Raw genomic sequence first — 22,187 nt, forward strand, 5'->3', positions numbered from 1 at the left:
GTGAGTAAGCGCTTCTTCCTGTCCACTTTCTTGGCTCTTGTGCTTGTGCACTTTTACTGTTTCAAGTTCCTTGTTTGCTGATTTTCGCTGGATCTTTGGTGCTTCAGGCCATGTTTGTGGGTGGTTTGTTCTGCAGGCATTCTTGCTGTTCACTGCTGGCTTTGTGGCTGATCTCTCGCGACTGCGGCTGTGGCTTTTCAGCTCAAGGCAGGGTTCTTGCCTGTTCCTACTCTGACTTATTCCTGTCGATCTCGAACTTGATCGGCTGCCTGGTGACTTTCATCATTCTTCCTGGTTGGTGCTGTAGCATATTAGCGTCTTATTTCTATTATTATGTTTGACCGGCGCGAAACGTAGTTTGCAGCTCCTGCTGCCAGTGTGATGTTTGCCGATGCATACTGCACACTGTGTGCTACATCTCAGATCTTCTCTTAGTGGCGGTGATGGATGTTCTCCTCAGCATCTTTGGAATTTTGCTGTTCCAAGGTCCGGCAGCGATAATACATATGTCCGGTGCCAAAGCTCCCTGCAGTTGAAACAGGCATCGTGTGTCTCCTCGAAGGGGTGTGCTTCTCTGGTGAAACACCTGAAGCGGAACGTGGCAGGAAGTATTGGTCGGGTCAAGGTAATGACCAGATGTACTGATGAGTCCTGTCTCCTGGCATGAACACTGCGGATATCGGAATTTTCCTTGATGAGTTGTGCTTGAACGTTTTCGCCTGTTTCGTCCGTGTAGGCCTTGTTGAAAATGCCACTAAGGAGTCATCCGGCGGTGGTGCGAAGGTGGCCACTGGTAAATTTGTATTGTGCTTCAGGCTTCTGAGGGCTTGCGGCGACCGGTAGGCTTTTGCCCTTGTTCACTCGAGTGTACTGACTGTAATGATATCTTTATCCGGGTGGATTCTCCTTTCTCCTTTCTATTTTGTGGACTGTCGAACAATTCCAATTAGCCGAGAGAAGGACGTTGAATTTCTCCGTAGAGCGAAAGGGAGCAAATGCACCAGACCCTTTCGGTCGCGACGCTGCACATTATGTGTGCTGGAGGAGGTGCATTTATTGTGGCGGTACCGCTTTCTTTTGCAACTCCATTCAGCTCGAGAATGTCATGAGAATACTATACCAAGCGGGCAGATTTAGTGACGAAAAACTTTGCTAGCTCTACCGTAACGTAATCCTTTGCAGTGTGATCAACAATCCCACCCTCATTATACGTCTGTTACCTGCCATCGTAACCTTATGCCGTCGCAGGACAATCTTTCACGATGCTTAGGTCCAGAATTTCGCACTTGTTTACAACTGTTAGCGAAGCTCCACTGTCTACTAAAGCCTTGATCTCCCCCATTTGTTTGCAGAGAAATGGGCAGAACTTTGCGACGATTGATAAGAAAACTAGGCTCTTGAAATGAGAGAAGGTGACCTCCCGATGTAAACTTGGTGATGTTTTTCCACTTCACTCCGTGAACTTCATTGGATGAAGTATTCTAGCCGTGAGGAACGCAATAGAGTGCCTAAATCTTTCTTATTTTTAGGCAAGTCATCAATAGCAGGCGGCGTTCTTAGTTGGACATCGTGCTGCATGCTCTTCGGCTGTCCTAATATAATCAGAGGTACGAGCGACGGGTCCCATAACGCGGAGTCAGCAACATGTAGCAGCCTTCTCTTCTCAAAAAAAGTATTCAACCAGAGTGCCGAAATTATATTTGAAAGCGATAGCGCTTTCCTACCTGTGGTGCTTATTCTCGGAGAATGACGTCACAAAAATGTCTCTCCACTCAGTTCACGGCCGCTGGATGCTTTCCCTGATTCTCATGTCGTCTCAGGTTTTCGCTATGACTGGTAGGTACAAGCCATATCCAAAGCCTTGTCAAGGTCTTGTCGCCAACTATTTTGGTCACACGCGTACTCATAGACGCTCAGCGAGGCTTGAGCATTTGCAGGTTACGAACCGTTATAAACATCCGGTATTACTGTTTTTCGTGACGAGCTCTAGTATTTATTGCTGGTCTTCACCGTTTCTCTGCTCAAATTCCATTCTATGATATAACATGTCTTGAGCATTCTCATATATTCGGCCTCAGAACTTCACATATATTGCATCACAACTTCTTGAAATTGGACATGTGACTCACCTTTAATAATAAACATCGCTCGGGGCTAACTGACAGGTTTCGCTCCGGGATCTCAACTATCATCATTGCTATTTTAACATCTCATTACAATTGCGTCAAAATAACAATGCTTATAGTCCAGATGGCTATACATGTGGCCTCCCGGTTTGCATTATCACAAACCTACAGGTTTTCGCACAAGACTGCACAATACATTTAATCTCTCGAGTACAGTCAATCACTGATCATGCTAACGTCAGCGCGGTAGTTGTCAAGTGTCCCTGGCACGCCATGGCCTTGTCGTTGCCGGCGTTGTACGAGCCCTTTTGTTGTTGGTGACACCCCACAAAATTGCTCGCCCTACACGGACATGTTGCTCCATTGGGTAACATTTCACGAAACACGGAACCATATTAGATTGCCAAATAGCCATGCATTGCCGGGAATAGTAACGATTATAAAATATGCGAGGTAATGCGTATTTATCAGCCAGTATAATGATCAGCTTCAATTCACCATTTCTCGAGAACACAATTCATTAACGGAGCTGTGACATACACGGCCACGGAAAGAAATAAGGGAAATTCAGGCATAGGCTACGGTTGCATAACTTTTAAATACCTGACTATTTATGACTGCACATCGCTTGCCAAACAGGAACAATTTCCTCGTTCATGCTTTCCAAGCAGCATTTCTGGAAAGAGACCAGTGCGTGCACTGATAATAAACGCAATATCACGGTCTCATGAAAATCTAAATTACCACACAATGCCAGCAGTTCCAGCAATTATAGCGTTTCCAACTTGACCATGTTAAATTACTTGTTACATTCTGTAAAAATAAAGCAAAATAAGCATTGCATGATTTGGCCTTGTAATGGTAATGAACTACGAAACATCTAAATACCTCTCATTTTCACCTTTACCTATGTTCACGATCGGCGTGTCTCGCTTTCAGTCATTCAACGACGTACTTTGGCTTCAACATGAAATGACGTACATCGCTAAAGCCTGCGTCATAGATGAACTTTCAAAACTGCATATAATTATCCCATATAGAGCTTATATGTCACTTGCATATGTGCGTTCTTTTGTATAGGAACACCGGGCAAGTTGTGCGCGAGGTTGTTGCACTTTGCGGGTATAAAAAGCTTTATACCTTGTGAAAACCTCGCCCTTTGCGGATCGGAAAGAGTGCACTCTATAATCTTGCTATGCCTGCACTAAAGTTTTTCGTACTTGTGTTACCTATAGTCTGTGCCATACTGATGGGAGTAAATTCTGAGGTTTCATCTTTGTATTGCAGAAGCACTAACAGTAGCTATCTGCTTTAGATTTAGGAATACATTTTGCTTGAACGCTTTTCTGGTGATGGCATGCTTATATACCTTACCCCTTTCGGTCAATACAGTCTAAACGCGTACTAAGGCTTCGTGAATTGGTGTCATTATCTTAAGAAAATATAAATTGGTATAAATCCCCGAGCTATTAGAACACATGGCTTGCACGTGGGTTACTTCAGGCCTGATAGGCGAACACGTCCGTCATTGCTGGCTAGCTACTGCTGGTGCTGCTGTGTCTTTCCTCCAATGATTTTTTCACGTGTCGCCATTATCGAAAGTTCCGTAACTTTCGGTTGTCGTGCAAAAATAACACTCTTAAGAGGCCCAACTAAGCAGAGTTAGAAATTATATTTAGAATGTACTGAAGACAAAGAGCACATGGACAAGACCAGCCAGATTGTCGATGCCTACAGTGCAATCACAGAGCCAGACGGATCTTCAGTGTTTGACAATATCTTGTGCGGTCTCAAATTGAGCCCGCTTTTAAGCTACCTCGACAATATCGTACTTTTCGCCCCCTATTTGAACACTTATCTTCACCTTAGCCAAGTGCTGACCTTCTTGATCAGCGCAGGCCTGCCACTGAACCTGAAAAAGTGCCAGTTCGCCGCGCGCAAGCTCGCGATTCTAGGTCACATCTTATCCCAAGGTGGAATCTCTCCCGACCCAGCAAAACTTCAGACCGGGGTGGAGTTTCCAAAACCTTAGACAATCAAAGAACTCGCGTTTTATGGGCCTCTATTCTAACTTCAGACACTTTGTTCGCAGCTTGGCGTCGGTTATATCACCTCTGACACAAATATTAAGTGGCGCCAACGAACTATCCTGCGGGTCCCCGGCGCCGGACATCGCGTTCGTTACCTTACGCCGTCTCCTTACGTCTCTGCCTATACTTCGACACTGTGACAACACCGCCCCAACTCAAGTGCATACCGATGCCAGCGGTATTCGCCTTGACGGTGTCCTTGCTCAGCGCAAACCTGGCTACTCGGAGTACGCCGTTCCCTACGGTAGTCGCGCACTGGCCAAAGCGGAATGCACTTCTCACGTGAGAGAAAAAGAATGTCTGGCTATTGTTCGGGCACTCGGAAAGTTTCGCGGTGATTTACACGGTCGGCAATTAAACGTGGTAACTGACCGTCACGCACTTTGTCGGGTATGCTTTTCAAAAGGCCCGTCTGAACGCCTTGCCTGCTGGGCTGTTCGGATTCAAGACAATATACAAGTAATCTACCGCTCCGGTCACAAGTACACTGACGCCGACGCTCTGTCATGGTCTCCGCTGCCAGCCGACACTGCCTCCCTCTCGATCTTTGATGCCGTATAGTCGGTCGACATCGACACCTTGACACCTTCTCATCAGAACATCACAACGATCCATGGGTGGCGTCTTCTTTGGATCGCCTTTCTGGCTCACCTGCATCTCCCATGTTCCGTTCCCTGATTTGCCAAACTGCTCATTTCGCCATCCTGGACAACTAGCTGTATCGACGCAACTACCAGCCCGATGGCTTCCTTGTTATACCTAGAAATCTACGTTTCGGTACGTGCACGTCTTTCCACACCGACCCACAACGTGCACACGCAGGCGTCATCAAGACGTATGAGCGCCTGCGGCACCGTTCGGACTGATAAGCAGTGTTTAGATATGTTGAAAAATCTGTGCGCTCATGTCCGCAATGCTAACGCCACATATCGCCGCCTAATCCGGTGCACGGATTATTACGGCTATTCCCGCGCTCTGCTCGTGCCTATGACCGTGTGGAATTGACCTTTACGGGCCGCTACAGCTAACATCCGCGGGCAAGCGATGGAATATTGTGGCAGTTGATCACCTTAAAAGGTATACGGTAACCACCGTTCTACCTCCAGCCACCACCAGTGATGTTGCATTCTTTCTGCTCCATTGTTTCATTCTTCTTCATGGCCCTACTCTCGAACTGTTGAGCGATAGAGGAGGCGTGCTTTTATCGCAGGTGGCTGAAGCTCTGCTTGCTGGATGCGGCCTTGTTCACCGAACCACCACACCGATCATTCTCGAACTAATGGGCTTACGGAGCGCTGCAATCGAACCCTTGGTCACATGCTCACCATGTACGTTCTATCGCATCATACAAACTGGGATATCATTCCCCTGTTTGTCAGGTACGCATATAGTACGGTTACGCAAAATGCTACAGCGTTTTCCTCATACTCTCTTCTCTACGGCCGCGCTCATTCCCATACCATAGATGCGGTTTTACCTTATCAAGCAGACACGTGAGAATGCGCTCTCCATTCAGCCGTTCTCAAATATGCCGAGAAATGCCGTCAGTTAGTGCGAAATTTCCCTTTCGACGTTCAACAACGACAAAAATGTGATGGTGATGGCGACACTACCAACCCGAACTTCGCCCCTGACATACTTTTCTTGCAGTCAATGGCTTGTGACACGCTTGGACTTTCGATAAAACTTCTCTCGAAGTAGGACGGACCATACCGCATCGTAGAAAGCACCTCTGCTGTCAACTATGTCATATTGCCGCTTACACCGACATCAGACAGGCGCTGCCACGGATTGCATGTTGTTCACGTTGACCACCTGACGCAATACTATGACTCGCTTGTCTCCACGTCGTAATTCGCCAGGATGGCTCCGCTTACTTACCGGGGGTACTCGTAAGGTGCAAGAAGAGCGCACGGATAAGGCCAGCCAGATCGTCTATTCGATGGCTGCACTGCGAACACTGCATGGCACGAGATAGCTACTCGGCCATCCAGCACTTCCTTCTTTGCGTCCCCTGACTTCTCAGTTACACTTGATGCATTAAATGTGAAAGTTAGGCGAGTTGCCATGCATTCACAATGGAAACAGCTATAACGAAACGACGACTGGGTGAAAGGACATAGGAGGAGCGCTGTGTGTGTCAGCAAACTTAGTTGTGAGTCAGCGCTCGTCAGGTGTCCCTTTACTCCATCTTCGTCTTGTTCGCGCTGTTAGCATAATATACGCTTGACGCTATGGGCGGAAATATTAACTACAACCTTTTATAATTTATTGGTTTACAAATATATCAGCGCTAATTTAGGGCTATAGCAGGAGTGTTAAGGAACACCGCAAAATATCAGTAGAAGACAATAAAGCAAATACAACGAAATAATTGAACTCACTGCCGATGAAATAGAATCGCAAGACAAAAAAAAAGCAATACGGAATAAGAATTTTACGCGTTTGGAAGGTGTTCAGCTGTGCCAACTGAAAACTCTTTTAGTACTAAGGAACAATTGTCACCGGGCAGTGATATCCAGAGTTCTTTTATGCATGTACATAAACTGTATTTGAACGTGCTAGTAATTGCCAAGAAGGTGTTACATCCAAGGTGTTCGGGCTACGGGCATAACTTTCTTTCCTAAATGTGATATGGTTAGAGTCGTAAAGAACAGAGGGGGTTAATTATTGCATATAAAGATGTCAGAGCTTCTGTGCGATAACGGAAAAGCATCGGTTGAATGACGGCAGAGTCTATGTTGGCCTGAAGCCGCGGCTATAACATCGGCAAATGAAGCGAACATATTTTCTTGGAACATTTTTGAGAGAAGTTATTTCAGTGTTGGTACAGTTACCAAATTACTGACGCATATATAGAAGGGCGGAGCGAATTAGCCTTTTAACTCTTGCGTCGTTATAACAAACCTTAAGGGGGGGTCGAAATTACTTCGTTATTATCCGTTCCTTCGTCAAATACATTATTAAAATTTGCTGCAATATATGCCTGATGGTTTGAACAATTGTAAACATGGTATGAGAAGACAGCTTTGCGGCTAGTGCAACCGTTACACGGCCCCACATGCGATGAAATTCCTACAAAAGAATCTTCGGCGTCTCCAATACGCGAGTTATCGCCTGAGGCTACAACCTTTAGACAGCTGCGTTCTTTTCCATTCTGATGGTCTTTTACGTGCGCTTTCTGCTTAACTCGTCGCAGTTGAACTGCATGTGGCGCACAACAAAGCGTTCGGCTGTGCTATCGAGGAAGCAAGAGAACTTCGCCGCAGCGGCTTTACTCGGCCGCCTCGGGGTCTCCAAGATTGTATCGAAGCCAATGCAAGCTCACAGGCCACGCCAAATTTCTGCCCTATGCTGCAGGCAGACGAGGAAGTGAATGCATGGCCTGGACGTGACTCCCTAAATTGTGCAGGGGAGAACTCTGAGGTCAGGCCCACTTGCGGCTGCCTGCGCGGAGCGCCGTAAAGAGAGAAGAGTATGTACTAATATTTCGCACAACCATGCTTAGACGCGCCGCACGTTGCAACTCACGGGGACATCTCGCGAGGAGCCAGAGAGATCTCGCAGGACACACCCATCTTCGTCTGCTTGAGCGCTGCACCACGCACTAGAAGTGAATACACTAATTATTCAAACCACCGCGCGTAGCCGCGCAGCCTCGTGCGACTCGCGCCACCCAGGGCGTCTAAGAAAGAAAGGTCAGTGGAGCGAGGAGAAGTTCGCTAGCGAACAGCTGCTTGTGCGCAGGTGCGACGATACGCGCGGCACTGAGAAAGACTAGTGTTGCTCGAACACAAATTGAAGCGGGAACACGGCTGTTTCGAACAGCTGCGACGAACGCTCGGCGCGCAACCGTCAGGTATTTCTTGGTTTTGCAGACATGCCTAGTTCGTTATATTCGTTTGCAGGACAATTTCACTTCGTTAAAACGAATTTTCAAATGCATTGATATCTAATGAGAGTTCAAGATGAATTTAATTTGCTTCGTTACATCCATTATTTCGTTATGTCTCGTTCCGTTATAGGGAGTTTCGAGTGCATATAAAAGCACGTCAGGGTCATGAGGGATCTTAGTTAAAGAGTGGCGCATATAGCCTAGTTTATCTTCGTGTTTTTCTATTTACACATTTGATGTGGTTAGACCAAGGAAGTTTTGTGCTAGGATAACCGATAGATATTTATAACCAGATACTCTTTAAAAGCGCAATGAATTCGAAGAATAGACAAAACAATAGGACACCCTTTCTTTATTAAATGACATCACGACTGATTCACTGCAGTTGATATTCATTTGTCATGTATCACACCAAGCGCAAAAATAGGTAAAAAGGGGACAAGATGGTTATCGTCAATAAGAGAATAAATAGTTTCATACAGCACACAGTCCCCTGCATAAAGGTTAACTTTAGGAGAGGTGCTACAATATAGGTCGTTAACAAATATTTGAAATAAAAGTCTTACGAATCCCTGAAGAACACCAGACGTGCCGTCAGCAGGGTATAATCTTATTGAATTGAAGGAAGCAAATTCGCAGTGACATTGATTAAAACTAGCTAAACAGGACACAAGCCGGGGATAAGCTGTATAGTGAAAGAGTGCGAGGCTGTGCTGGCGATCGCGGCTCATTCTTGCGAACGCAACGGCAGAACGCGGGGAGGAAGCGCGCCGCATTCCGTCGCACACGTAAGGCTTCAAGGGGAGAGGAGGAACGGGAGGGGGCGTTCTACTCCGGGCGGCTCGGGTGGCGGCGCGTGCCCAGCTGGGCCGCGGTTTCTTGAAAGCCATATGCGACGGGTACAGAGTCCGCGCTGTGCTGTCCTTTCGCGGCATATTTCGCGTTGATGCGAGGGGCTGCGCAAAAGCCAATTCGCTCACTGCTGCGGCCACGCTTGAGCTACGTTCACACTTTGTAGTGAAGAAAGAGGAAGCGGCAATAACCTGAAAAATTCTGCCCACCTACGTGGCAAAATGTTCTGAAAACAAGGTGGAAAACCCTATCGGTTTCGGACCAATTTTTTCGCCACTGCTAAGCGGAAATTCGTTCCGATTCACCGGAAGGTGCACTAGCCGCTGCACTAGCATGTGAACATTGGGTCACAAAATTTACCATGGCACCTAGAGTGTCGGCCGTGATACTGATCGACGCTATCAAGAACCACCCTTTCCTCTACGACAACAGTCACCGGCATTACAAGGACACGTCTGTCAGGATTACATACTCGCGATAATATTAAACTTCCCGGGACTGGAGCATGGGCAACACCGGATTGGTGTGACCAAACTTCCCGCGTTTTTGCAAAGCCGGTTGAACCTACCAACGCTGCCGCGTCTGTGCTTTACCCTCCTTTCGTTTTACTAGCTATAAATATGAAAACTATTCCTTATTCATCTTCTATGGAAAAATAACGTTGTGGACTACACGCGAAGTTGCGCGCAGTATTCGCTTTTACTGACAAATGGGTCAATGAATGAACATACTTCTTGAAATCGTACAATGAACAGCGCCATCACGCGGACAAACGTGCGCAGACTACATGGATATTGGCAAAAGTGGCAGCGGTGGCGACAAAAATGTGAACGTCTTCGACATGCGCGGAAACCATTTTCGCCCGCTTTGGAATTTCCGCCCACTTACCGCTACCCGAATGTGAAACCAGCCGTGCTCATTGCAGCATTTTGACGACGAATTTATGCAGTAATCGAGTAAGATGTGTTCACGTTGGCTTGTGGGCGCGTGACACCATGGTTGGTAATTTAGTTAGTATGCCTATGTCTGTATGCTTATACGGCAGATAAAACTACTATCCTTACTTCGTATAGCTGTCTAGTAATTGGCCATTTAAATCGATACTTGCCTTTCGGGCGTATCTACGCCATCTTATGTATGGCGTTAAGTTTTGCAAGTAGTTTAGAATGAAGCATACAGTGAGAACTTTAGAAAAATCGATAAATATGACACTCACTGCTTACTTAGATGTAGTTTATAAGTTACATCATGAACAAATACGACTTATGGAGTCATAGTGCTGTTTCCGAGACAAAAATTATGCTGATCAGATGTTAGAACGTCCTTAGAATTCTTTGATATGTTCGTGAATAATGGGCATTAAGATTTTACATCTCTGTAGGGTAAGAGATATCAGACTGCAATTAGAGTGTAGTTGCTTACAAAGGTAGACCTTTAGCTGTTTTCCATTAAGTTGGTACTTCGCCAGAGTTTATGCGTTTCTGAAAGATTACATTGTGCGATTGTGTTGTCCATAAAGAGTTTCGAGTAAGGAAAGAATTCGGAATGCCATCAGCACCAGTATACTTTTTAGAGTGCAGCTCTTAAGGCCCGACCGCTGGCACGCTTTGGCAAGCTTCGGCACGCGCCGAGAAGCTAACGCTTCGCTTCGCGTTGGTCGGAGGAAGAGCGCAGGCAAGCGCTAGACAAGAGCTTTGACGCGCACCAAAGCTTGCTCCTCGGCTGCGGCGCACTGATGATGCACTATTATGTCTTCAGCCGTGAATGTCCGGCTTAAAAGAGCCTGATCTAAAGTAAGCTTTAAACAATAAGTTAGTGATCTGTATGCTCTTTTAGATATAAAGAACACGCTTGATTAATGATTGTACGCCTGCCGCAACTGTCTCTTTTTATCTTTGAAGTGACAATAGTGCACAAAATATCGACATCAGCGCTCGCACTCGTCTGTCTATACAAGATCCCTTTGCGAACACCTGCACGGCGCTGCCATATCGTGTCACAAGCTGTTGTACTACTTCATTTTCTTGATAGCTCATTGCACAGACAACTATGCAAGAATAGGCATGCAAGTTGTCATTGAAAAAATATGTTGATAAAATTGGCGAGTGATGTCGGCGATCGTTGCACATCTCATCTGCGGGTCAAGCGCGTCCGTTTTCATACATCAGTCGTCGCTATTTCGAACTGCCGACCAAGAAGTACTTGCGAAACTTTTTAAGGCCAAAAAGAATGGCTAGAGCTTCGCGCTCAATTTGTGCATAGTTTCTTTCGGGCGCTGTAAGCGTGCGTGACGCGAATTCGATAGGTCTCTCACCGTGACATTCGGTGTGCTCGAGCACCGCTCCAAGACCCTATGCCGATGCGTCACATGTCAGGCGCAGCGGTTTGTTTCCATCGTACAAAGCTAGAACTGAGTCCTCGCTCAGGAGCAGCTTGCATTTCTGATAGCTGGTTTCACACTCTTTTAGCCATTCCCACGGGCAATCTTTGCTGAGGAGTTTGTAGAGTGGTTTTAAGGTGGTGGCTGTTTGGGAAAGGAACCTAGCGTAAAAATTCACCAACCCTAGGAAAGCCTTCGATTCGGTGACACCAATCGGAGTTGGAGCCTTCAGTATGGCTTCTACTTTATCTTTCGTAGGATGCATGCCAACTGCGTCTTATTCGTGACCAAGATAGCGGAAGCGGTTTTGAAGAACTTGCCATTTATTAGCGTTGGCATGTATCCCATGCTTCCGTAGTCTCTGCAGCACCTGTTCGGTGCATTTCAGGAACTCGTGTTCGGTCTTCCCTGCTATGCGAGCATCCTCGAGATAGCACACTGTGCCCTCCAAGCCAGCCAATACCCGATCCATTACTGACTGGAAAATGTCAGGTGTGCTCGAGACACCAAATGGTAAACGCGTAAAACGGAAAAGGGCATGGTGTGTATTTATCGTTAGCAACTCTTGCGAAGGGTCATCCATTCCAAGTTGCAAACACGCTTTCGATAAATCAAGCACACTGAATCAAGTTCCCCTTGCCAACGACGTGAACACATCTTCTGGCAATGGTAGCTGTTAGCTGGTAGTGGGTAACCGTAATACAGAGGTTTAAAGACACATGGTAGTCACCACAGAGCCTGACAGTTTCTCCATCATTTTTCAGAACTGTTACGACAGGGGTTGCCCAATAGCTATCACGCGCCGGGTGCAACACACCGGCCGATTTCAACTCCTTCAACTCTTTTTCAACCTTGTCTTTCAAGGCGTACGGCACTAACCTGGCTTTACATAATGCAGGTTGCGCTCTCTACCTCAAAATATAGGGTCCACATACCCCTCAGTAGTTCCAATTGGGCCTGCGAACACATCCCTGTACGGTACCCTCCTCTTTAGCAAGCCCTCCGGTTCAACGAGTGCGTTCACTCGTAAAACATGTGACCAGTTTAGGCGAATATGCTTCAACCAGTCTCGGCCAAGCAATGCCGGTACCATGCGCTCCTGTTCATTCGGAGCTATTACGAGCGGCAGTCTAAAAGAATTGCCTTCATGAGTTACATTTACAGTGACACTGCCATTAAAGGGAACGCTTGAGCCATCGTATGTCCCTAAGCGAAAGTGCACAAGCTGATATGGCAGATGTCACAAATATTTCACACTTTCACTTTCAGGCCTAATTGATTCCACTGAGCCTCTTTCTATTTCCGCGGCAATGGTTTGCCCATGTACATTCATATTAACTTTGTACGGCTCAACTCTTTCTGCTAGCGCGTAAAAACCTAAGCTAGACTCGTCCTCTTCAGCGGTGAAATTGCTCTGCCTTCTCTTACACATAATAGCTAAATGTCGCGCTTGGGAACAACTGTAGCACCTTGCCTTTATGGGCCGACAGTCCTGCTGGTGGTGGCTACCCCCACAACGAAAACACGACCGCATCCTCTCCTTGTCAGTCGACCCTTTCCTCGCAGCCGCCGTACCACGTCGCCGACAGTCGCTGGTCAATCGCTTAGTCACAGCACTGTCGCCATGTTGCCACTTCACGTCGTCCTCTTGTTCAAGAGTCACGTCTCGTCCCGGTCGCACATCCTTCGCGCGGTCGTAGTCACTGCACTGTCACCTAGTCGATGCACTGTCGCTGCGTTCGTCGTCCTCTTGTTCTCGGTTCACGTCTCGTCCCGGTAGCATCACCCCCACGTGGTTTCCCGCGGCTTCCATGGACGTGGTGATATCACATGCCTTGTCCCATGTTAGGCCTTTCTCGTCTTCAGCGGACAAAAGCTTGCATTGAATAGCCTCGCTGCGCACACCCACGACGAGCTGGTCTCTGAACGCCCCAATTGAAAACGTTCGAAACGAGCAGTTCGTTGCCAACAACTTGAATTCCACGATGAAGTCGTCAACTGCCTCCCGGCGTCCCTGTGTGCGTTTATGGAAGTTGTAATGCTCCGTGACTATCGACCGCATTGGCGCGTAATCGTTCTGCAGCTGCTGTTTTATCTCTTGATAGGTACTCCTTTCAGGAGCCTTCGGAAACATCAAGTTCTGCAATGTGGCGTACGCGCTGTCACCCACTATCGTGATAAGAACATCGGTCTTGCTTTGTTCCTCCAGCTTATTCACTCTCGCAAAAGCCTCGAACCCCTCGAAGTAGACCGCCATGTTTCCTGTCATGGTACAGAATTCCGTCAGGCGCTCGACGAACGGTTGGTGGCTAGAAGAGAGTGGTAGATCGTTGTCCATGATGTCTACTGCTGCTTGCTGCTTGAATCAGGGACAGTGGTTCATCCCGTCCTCGTCGCCATTGTGAAAGAGACGACAGTTGCGCAAGAGCTTTATTGACGACGACTGGCCGGTACATCACATATCTGAAGCGAAGCCCTCCTGCTTGGTTAGACAACTTATACTGTAACGGTGGCGCTGGAGCGCTGACAAGCGTGGCCCCCTGCTGGTTACAAGATACAACACTGATAATAATAATAATAATAATAATAATCTTAGTGGTAACATGGTACCTTAGACTAAAGAAGGCTGATGCCTGTATGCTAGAGCGTCTGATAGCCAGCGATCTAGAGCAGGAACTTCCAGTGTGCAGAAAACACCCACTTCATGTGTGCGCGCACAGACACATGAACAATCACACAGCATGGCACACACGCGCACAGTGGACGGGTGCACAACGCACAGGAGTGTCAATTCAGTCCGGCCGCAAGGAAGGGGAGTCCAAATGGCCGGGGGGTGGAGAGGAAGCTCTGTATGCCAGATATAATCTTTTAGTGGTGGTGTCAGGCCATACAAGCGCGATGGGGCTCAGGCTGTGCATACCACTTGTTCAGATTAACCGAAGAAAAATGAGTGTTTTCCAGGGAGCCGTCAAACACCTTGCAGAACAGACAGACTAGAGCAACATTTCGCTGGCATTGCAGGGTGTGCCGCTTGAGGGCTTTGAGGCAATCTTCGCAGGCTGGCATGAGCTTGCGACGACTGAAAAGACGGGACTGGAGGGTGCATGCTGTCCAGCGCCGAACAAAATCAAGTTTGCAGCGACGTTACTTTGGCACGCGAACTATACTGATGAGCAGTACTCAAGCCGTGAATTAATGATAGAAGTGTAGAGTGCTCGGAAAACCTCAGGTCCAGAGGGAAGGGAGACATGGGACACAATACCAAGATGGCGAAGATCCCTAGATGCAGTGCTGGTGACATATGCAGAAATGTGGAGACAAGGGCTGAATGTTGCACCCAGACTGGAAATGCCCCGAAAAGTCTATACAGTTGCCTCCGTGTAAGTAGGTTAGACACGCATCAGTTTTGTTGTGGCTGATACTCATGGCAGCCAGTATTGCAGTGCTGCTACAAAGTTTGTTATTGTAGGCCCAGTTGTTCACTTTTACGGCAAGCATTTATTTCAAGCGCGTATGGTGTACACCGCATAGAGTTGCAGTGGAAGTGCTCACTTGTTAATGAAACACATCCTGCGAAGATGCATTAGGAACTTGGTTTTGAGTTGATCTTTTTCCTGACTACAGTTTATAGTATCGCAGCAACAAACATCTTAGTAGAAGCTGAAGAGATTTGGGCAGTTTAAGCATAGCTTCTGCACAAAGCACTGCCGACCTTTTCACCTTCCCCACAATGCACTCGCACCATCCGCACTTTCCATAAACAAAAAGGGAGATAAAAACCAATTAGAGATTCAGTGACACAGTACTTGCTGCTTTTGAAGAAGGTATCGAAGCAATCACTGTAGACGCTGCTACATGCATAGGTCTACCATGATGCAGGTCCTGATATGCACTGAACGCGGTGCACACGTTGCACACAGCTCATTTCTTCTTGTAGTGCTCAAGTACAAGGACACACTGACTGAAACATGACTGCTCGGTATCACGTATCCTTCAGTGCATCAGTGTTCTTGAGTGTTGCACTAGCGATTTATTCCCAGTATCCTAATCGCCTCTGTATTTTCATGTGCAGATTCAAAATTATGATTTAGACGTCATCACTGCTCATTACAGTATCGTCTACATGATTAGTCATAACTGACATCATAACTAAACTCCTTAAACTTCATGGTTATCGAGGGTGAAAAAAGACTGGAGAGGTACTGCGTGCTGTAAAAGGTAAAACTGAACTCCAGAACATGCGAACGCATTATATTTGTGTAGGAAATTTCGCTAAAATAAAAAAAAATCTTTAACGTCTTTAATTCGAGAGCGAAGTACTTCCTTGGCTTCTTCGAAGGAAGCGCGAACCTCAGGTTTCGACTGTTTTGATATTTGTATATCGGGCCACACAGCGTGACAAGTGCAACATACTCGGTACTTCCGAGAAAGTATATTAATTTTCTTCTTTGTTTTCAATAGGGCGCAATACTCATGCAGAATTTCACAAATGACTCAGAATGGCCAAAAATACCATTAACCTGACACTCAGCACTGAGTGACAGACTATGATCAAAGTGATCTTCCAGAGTCTCAGCTATAAACGTACCGCCGGCGATATTAACATCCCGAAATGCCGAATACATAAAGCGTCCCTCTGGGATATGAGAGTTGCGTTAAGCCACAACTGCATTATGATTCGAGATTCCTTTCAAACTACAATACTTAAAAGCTCACTGAAGAACACTTGCACTGATGAACACTAAGACAAGTATGAAGTTCTGCCGCGTGTTTCATGCGGCCTCTGTCAGTTTGTCATGAAAAAAAATCAAATAACTGTCTACAAACAGAACAATTACTGGCGGAAAAGGCAAGGGAAAGTCAGAGAATACTGGGAGCGTTGATATCGCAAAGGGAACGAAGTTATAACTGTGAAGAATATGGTCATGTATAAATTTCTAGATATTGTCGAACAAGTAACCTAATAACCAACGATGATCTTGCCATCTTGAATTTTCTTTTTACCATTTGGCTCCCTGATGGATTACATTCTGACCCCCCCTCTTTTTGCCATGTGTTGCACTTACCTTTTTCTAATGCAGACACCGAAGCTCTCAGAGCACGTGACTTCTCGCAAACGCCTATAGGCACAGCATCTAGATCCTTAAAATGCCGTAAAGTAATTACCGCCAATGTTTTAGAAGCAATAGATGCCGCAAGGAGATTAGGTATGACAAGTGTTCGCACATTACACACATGCGGCCACGCTCTCACTGTCCTACAAAAGCGATATTCCCGATACCACTGGCGGCTTGCCATTCGTCTTGCCATTCCCAAACTACTATTTGAAGTCCACTCAGATTTAACGTCCCACACGTTACAGGTACTGAAGCACGTGGCGCGAAAGGACACTCCAACTATGATGCAAAATCAAATATACACGAAACACAACCACACACCCGAAAAAAAAGAAGAAAATGGGAAGCTAGTCAATTATTATTTAAAGGCTAAAGAAATCAGCAAATCAAAAACAGAAACAAGTTCAAAGCATGCGCAAAAATTTTGTTTTCGTCGCCATTACGCAGCCATGGAAAAACACGTGCGTCCGCCGCAAACATGGCCACTCAAACAAGTGATGCTCGGGAGCAGCGCCATCTCGCCATTGCACTTGCACTCGACAAGGTTTTACTAGAGGAGCTCGCCGCCTGGTCCGTGCTAAACCAGGACGTGAGGCCTTTTTCACCGTGGGCCTCGCACTCTGCGTCGGCATCCGACACCACATCAACCCTTTTGGTGGCCGTGACCACTTTCAGTCCGCAGCCGGTGAAGCACCTCCCTAATTACTCTACGACGGTGCACAAGGAGGGATAAGTTCTTTAATACTTGAGACGCTAGCACTCTAGGAAACCGGTATGTCCACGAAACGCAAAGGCAGATATCTTGCGTCTGACCAGTCAGAAGCAAGTATTTCAACGCAGTCATTGGCCGAATGCGTGGATGTTCGGTCCGCGCTGAGTGAGGCCTCGCTGAAGGCAACGAAGGCGAGTAACAGAGCTGAGATCATCATAATTGAAGAGATGTCCGCAGGCGAAAGACGCAAAACGTCACGCAGAGGGCCTGAATACCCTCAAGAGAACATCGCACCGTATCCCAACCCTAGAGACCGAAAGAGACGCGCAAAACAGCAGATGCTAAAACAAGAATCGGTTTCAAGGTTGACTACCTTTGTTCCACCCTTGTGCAAGGACGAATCAGAAGCAGCTGGTATTTCTTCGAGCTCCGCCTATTCGGGCACATGGATGAGACTTGATCAGTCAGCGGCAACACTGAAAAGGCGCGCTCGACAGCGGAGCAGACCAGCTGTTTATTGTACAGCATCTATGGCAGGAGCCCATCTGCGACGGGAGAATCGCCGGCGAGGCCTGTGACCAGCGCGCGACAGTCACTAGCCGCGTTTACATGAATGCGACAGTGTCGCATCGCATCGCATTTCTAGCGCATCACATTCATGTAAACAGCGGTAATGCGCTAGGAAGGCGCATCGCATTAATGCGCCAGGCGAGGGTAGATTTACGGGCGCGAGTCGACTCTCGCGGAGCATGTAAACGCAGGATCGTCGCATTAGGAACTATGGGAAGGAATTAGCCACCAACATAGCGGCGGTCCCGGCTGCCCGCTTCGAATTGTATTTGGCGTTTCTTTTGTAAAATGCACTTCGTTCGCAGCAAATGATTGCGCAAACGGCTTTCGCTTAGTCTCAGGCCGCTTCGACAACAGGCTATTATGGATAACCTTGTGGTGTTTTCGAGATCGCTTCTCGTTTCGAACGAGTCGAAGCCTAACGAAAGAAACGTTCGAGATGTCAGCGCTACCTATCGTTAGAGTCGTGAAATATCCGCAACGACGGCATATGGCCTCTGAGATCCGAAGATCTGGCTGGCCAACTAAAACTGTAAAAAACGTGCGCTGCTTAGCGTACGTTATACTATAGCGTATAGCTTATGCTATAAGTTGCGAACGCTAAACTAACGCTGTCTATTTTTCGGTACTCAGCCACCAACGTGCACTCGGCCCAATACCCGAAATGAGTTACACCGGAAGTCGACTGCACTTCCCTTATACGACACCATGTGGCGCTACGTTCTCGCGAAAGTTAATGCTCTACATGTAAACGGCGTCGCATCGGCTTTCCTAAATGCGCTTGGAAATGCGATGCGCCACTGTCGCATTCATGTAAACGGGGCTACTGCCGCGCGCCGGCGAAGCTGGTTTCGCGCTGGACAGCTCACCAATGACGACTGTACTCCCTGGACAAGTTGTGTTGCTCCAAGCGCACCGGAAAATTGCAGCGTGACACAGTGTGAAGAGCAAAGAACTTGGCCGTAGGCACTCGCAATGCGGGTGGTGGAAGAGAAGACGAAAAAAATTATGGGGTTGTATTTGCCAAAAACACGATATGATTATGAGGCACTCCGCACGCGGCGCCTACAGAAGTTTGCACCACCTGGGGTTCTTCAGCGTGCACATAAATTTAAGCACTTCTAAGTCTCATCCCATGAACCCCATCTAAATTCAGCAGCCGCCGCCGGGATTTGATTCCGCGACCTCGTGCTTAGAAGCTCAACAACATAGCCACTAAGCAACCACGGCGGCTAAGCGAAGGCGACGAGGTAGAGAATATAACAGCTGCCCCAGTGAACGGGTGCTCGGTCGTTTCTACATTGCACGTGTTTTTTGCACTCCAAGGAATAACTGCAAAATCAAAAACAATAAGTGTCAAAATTTAGTATAAGTGCTGAGTAGCTACCACTTTTTTTCTGGGGTTCGTTGTCACATAAGTGTCGCCGTTCCAGAAGTGCTGAAAGCAAGCTAATGTAACCGGCAGAATTATTAATAACTTCACATGTGCCTATATAATGCGAAATATCCCGGAGAAATAAATGCTGCGTATGCCTGTTTTCTAAAACATGCAAAACGCTAATCAAGTGCCATCACTAATTACAGAATTTCACTGACGAAACCAGCACATTTTTGCATTAGCTCATGCAGTAAAAACACATGGCTATGAGTGTCAGTAATCATATTTTACACACTGATAAACCTTCGTATTGTGCGAAACAAGAGCAACCCTTCAAAAGTTGAGTCACTTTTGGATGCGCTAAAGAGAATGGAAGCGAAAGCCGGCCCGCTCGCGAGACATTGATTGAATTACTTGACATACATTATTATCTCCTACCAAACGCCGTGGTTTCGAGTGGCTCAGTTACATCTATCTTAATTAACTGTACCTTAATTTGCTTCGTCTTCATCAGCACCAAAATTGTAAGTTGGATTCCAACCAATGGCCGCCAGTTAGACCATTAATAGTGACACCGTCAGTTTCGGTGTTATTGAATTTTGCTCCCAACAATGTTTGAAGGTTCGACTCCAACTAAAGGTCGTTGTTTCGAATGCCTTAATAAGCTCTATCTTAATTACCTGTGTCTTAATAACTTCGCCCCAATTAGCCCCAAAAGTCGTAGGTTCAACCACGAATAGTGACTCAATTAATTTTGGTCGCACCAATGGTTGAAGGTAGGACTCTCACCAAAGTTCGTGGGTTCAAGTACCTTTATTAGGTTGCCTTAATTAACAGCAGTGGTCGTATGTGGTACCATGAATTTTGGCGCCATAACGCCAGACGATCAATTTTACAGTAACGCCGGTCAATGGATCAGGACTGGTAGGGAGTTTTAGCTCTGGCGCAGTGATTACAATAAGGTCAACTACGTAGTCATATTCGGCACTGTGTTTGGGAGCTAAAGTGGCACTTCGCGTCTCTGCCCATGCGTTCATAAGGCTTATTGAATAATGGATGGCCTCAAGAAACAGCGTTCTTAATATTATTTAGATTAATCAAAATAAACTAGAAAAAACATATCCCATTACTCGCGCAGCCTCGAAGAAGAAGAGTTGCTGATTAACATCACCAATTTTGCGGAAGGATAGGTGTGCTACAAATATTTTTTATTCGTAGAAACATGAGCTGATATGTCAGCCTACATTTGATGTCACACTTCCGATTTTATTTATGCTCCCTTCTGACGAGCTCAAGACTATTCGTTACCATGTAAGTATTTCTGAAAGCGGATCCCATAAAGGCTATGCGATAGTGCCAGGAAATATTGAGGAATATTACAAGCTATTTGCCATAAAGAAAAAAATTCACTCAGAAAATGTGTGCCGTTTAACATACCCACGCTACACATCAGCTATAGTAGACGCTTTACTGCACGACTAAGGATTACTTACGGTCAACCTGAATTTTTTATACACACCTAAGTCTATGTGCACAAGCCTTTTTTAAATTATTATTATTCCGCAATGTAAACGCCCTAACCGCGGGCCAAATCAGATCTGTCTGACCTCTAGTCAGCTGCCTATTGTGAGGACAGAAGTCAAATAAGACACTACGACAGGATGGCGAAATATTGTTCCTTTGTTCGCGGCTTCGATTACGATATCATTGTGTTCGAATCTCAGATTAGTTTGCGCTTTAGGTTCACCTGTAAACTGAGCGGGCACAGCAGCCGCTCGAAAATTAAATCCTCTATTCCACAGTAGGAGGTTTGTTTACTCTATTTGTATAAACTAATGTTACCATGAATGAACAGTGTTCTCGTAATATATACAGATTGAACTTTTCAGAACAGAATATATTTTGTTCTGAAACTCTCCGTGAAGTCTAGCCATTCCCAGAAATCTACTGAAAAATAAGGCGGATAACTATATACCCAACATGCCGTCTTAAAGTTGGTGACGTTATTGGGATGTCGGACAAGAGAGAGAGCGCTCGGAACTGAAACAAGCCAAGCAACAATTACTCCATAAAAACCGGCGCTGACAGTCAAAAGTTCGTATGCCATGGTTCAAATATCATGCAAGAACGTAGGCCCCCCTGGTGGTATAAACAACTGTCTATACTGGGTCACATCGACGCAAGGAAATACAACGACAGCTTGATTGCAACTGCATGTCGATTAGAGCAGCCACCACACAACCACATGGTAGCCTCTTAGCCACATGAAGCAGAGCTACAGGGCGTGCTGTACCATGGTAGTGCCAACTACTTTTGGAAGTCAGAAATGTGTACATTAAACTCTGGAGTGTGCTCGAAATTGTGATATTTTGTGATGGCGGCCTGCAATGAATGCGTCCGTTTCTTTCAGGGAACGGATTCCCGGCTCGTCCGCAGGTCAGCCTAGGTAAGCCCCTTTTGTATTCCAGTAACATTCTTCTGACGCAGACGCGTAGTAAGTTTTAGCGCAATCTACATTCATAGAGCTGCTTTCCCATCGCCCCACGATAAGCGTCCTGCGTTTTAACTTGCACAGAACTCGCTTTCAACACTATCGACAATTCCATTTTTCCTTCGAGAGCAAATGACGATTAGCAACACTGTTACTTGTAGTGAGCGTCTAAAAATCGTGTGCAAGTTAAGCTCGGTGCACAACAGCCTAGAAGTTTGGTTTGCGGCATATCTGCTTCAGGACGTCGTGAAGATGTGTACCAGCAGTGCGGGTAGTTGAGGAGGACGGTAGTTACCTACAAAAATTACTACAGATACCGGTACGGCTGCGAACATCCCACTTGTGTCGCAATATGAGCTGAAGCATGGATGTCTCAAACCTTCGTTGTAGCGCCCTCAGACATTCTTGTGGGGTTATTTATTCCGTTGAGCCTTTAAAACTTAAGGGGAATTGTTGTTTACTAAACAGAGTACTAATCTATGGACCAACTGAAAGCCATGGAAAATTTTGCAAATATAACGTCAAAGTTTTTTGCAAATTCCCCATTTCTAAATTAAAAAGAAAAAACGTTTTATG

The 22,187-nt window shown here is 46.4% G+C and overlaps 1 protein-coding gene across 1 annotated transcript; it reads right to left on the reverse strand.

Moving 5' to 3' along the window:
* Positions 1-13,054: 13,054 nt before the first annotated feature.
* On the reverse strand, positions 13,055-13,600 carry LOC140216512 (uncharacterized). Its single transcript, XM_072286848.1, has one exon. It carries the CDS (start codon positions 13,598-13,600, stop codon positions 13,055-13,057), a length of 546 nt encoding a protein of 181 aa, XP_072142949.1.
* Positions 13,601-22,187: the final 8,587 nt, after the last annotated feature.

The sequence above is a fragment of the Dermacentor andersoni genome, chromosome 3 (assembly GCF_023375885.2).
Source record: "Dermacentor andersoni chromosome 3, qqDerAnde1_hic_scaffold, whole genome shotgun sequence".
Classification (NCBI taxonomy): domain Eukaryota; kingdom Metazoa; phylum Arthropoda; class Arachnida; order Ixodida; family Ixodidae; genus Dermacentor; species Dermacentor andersoni.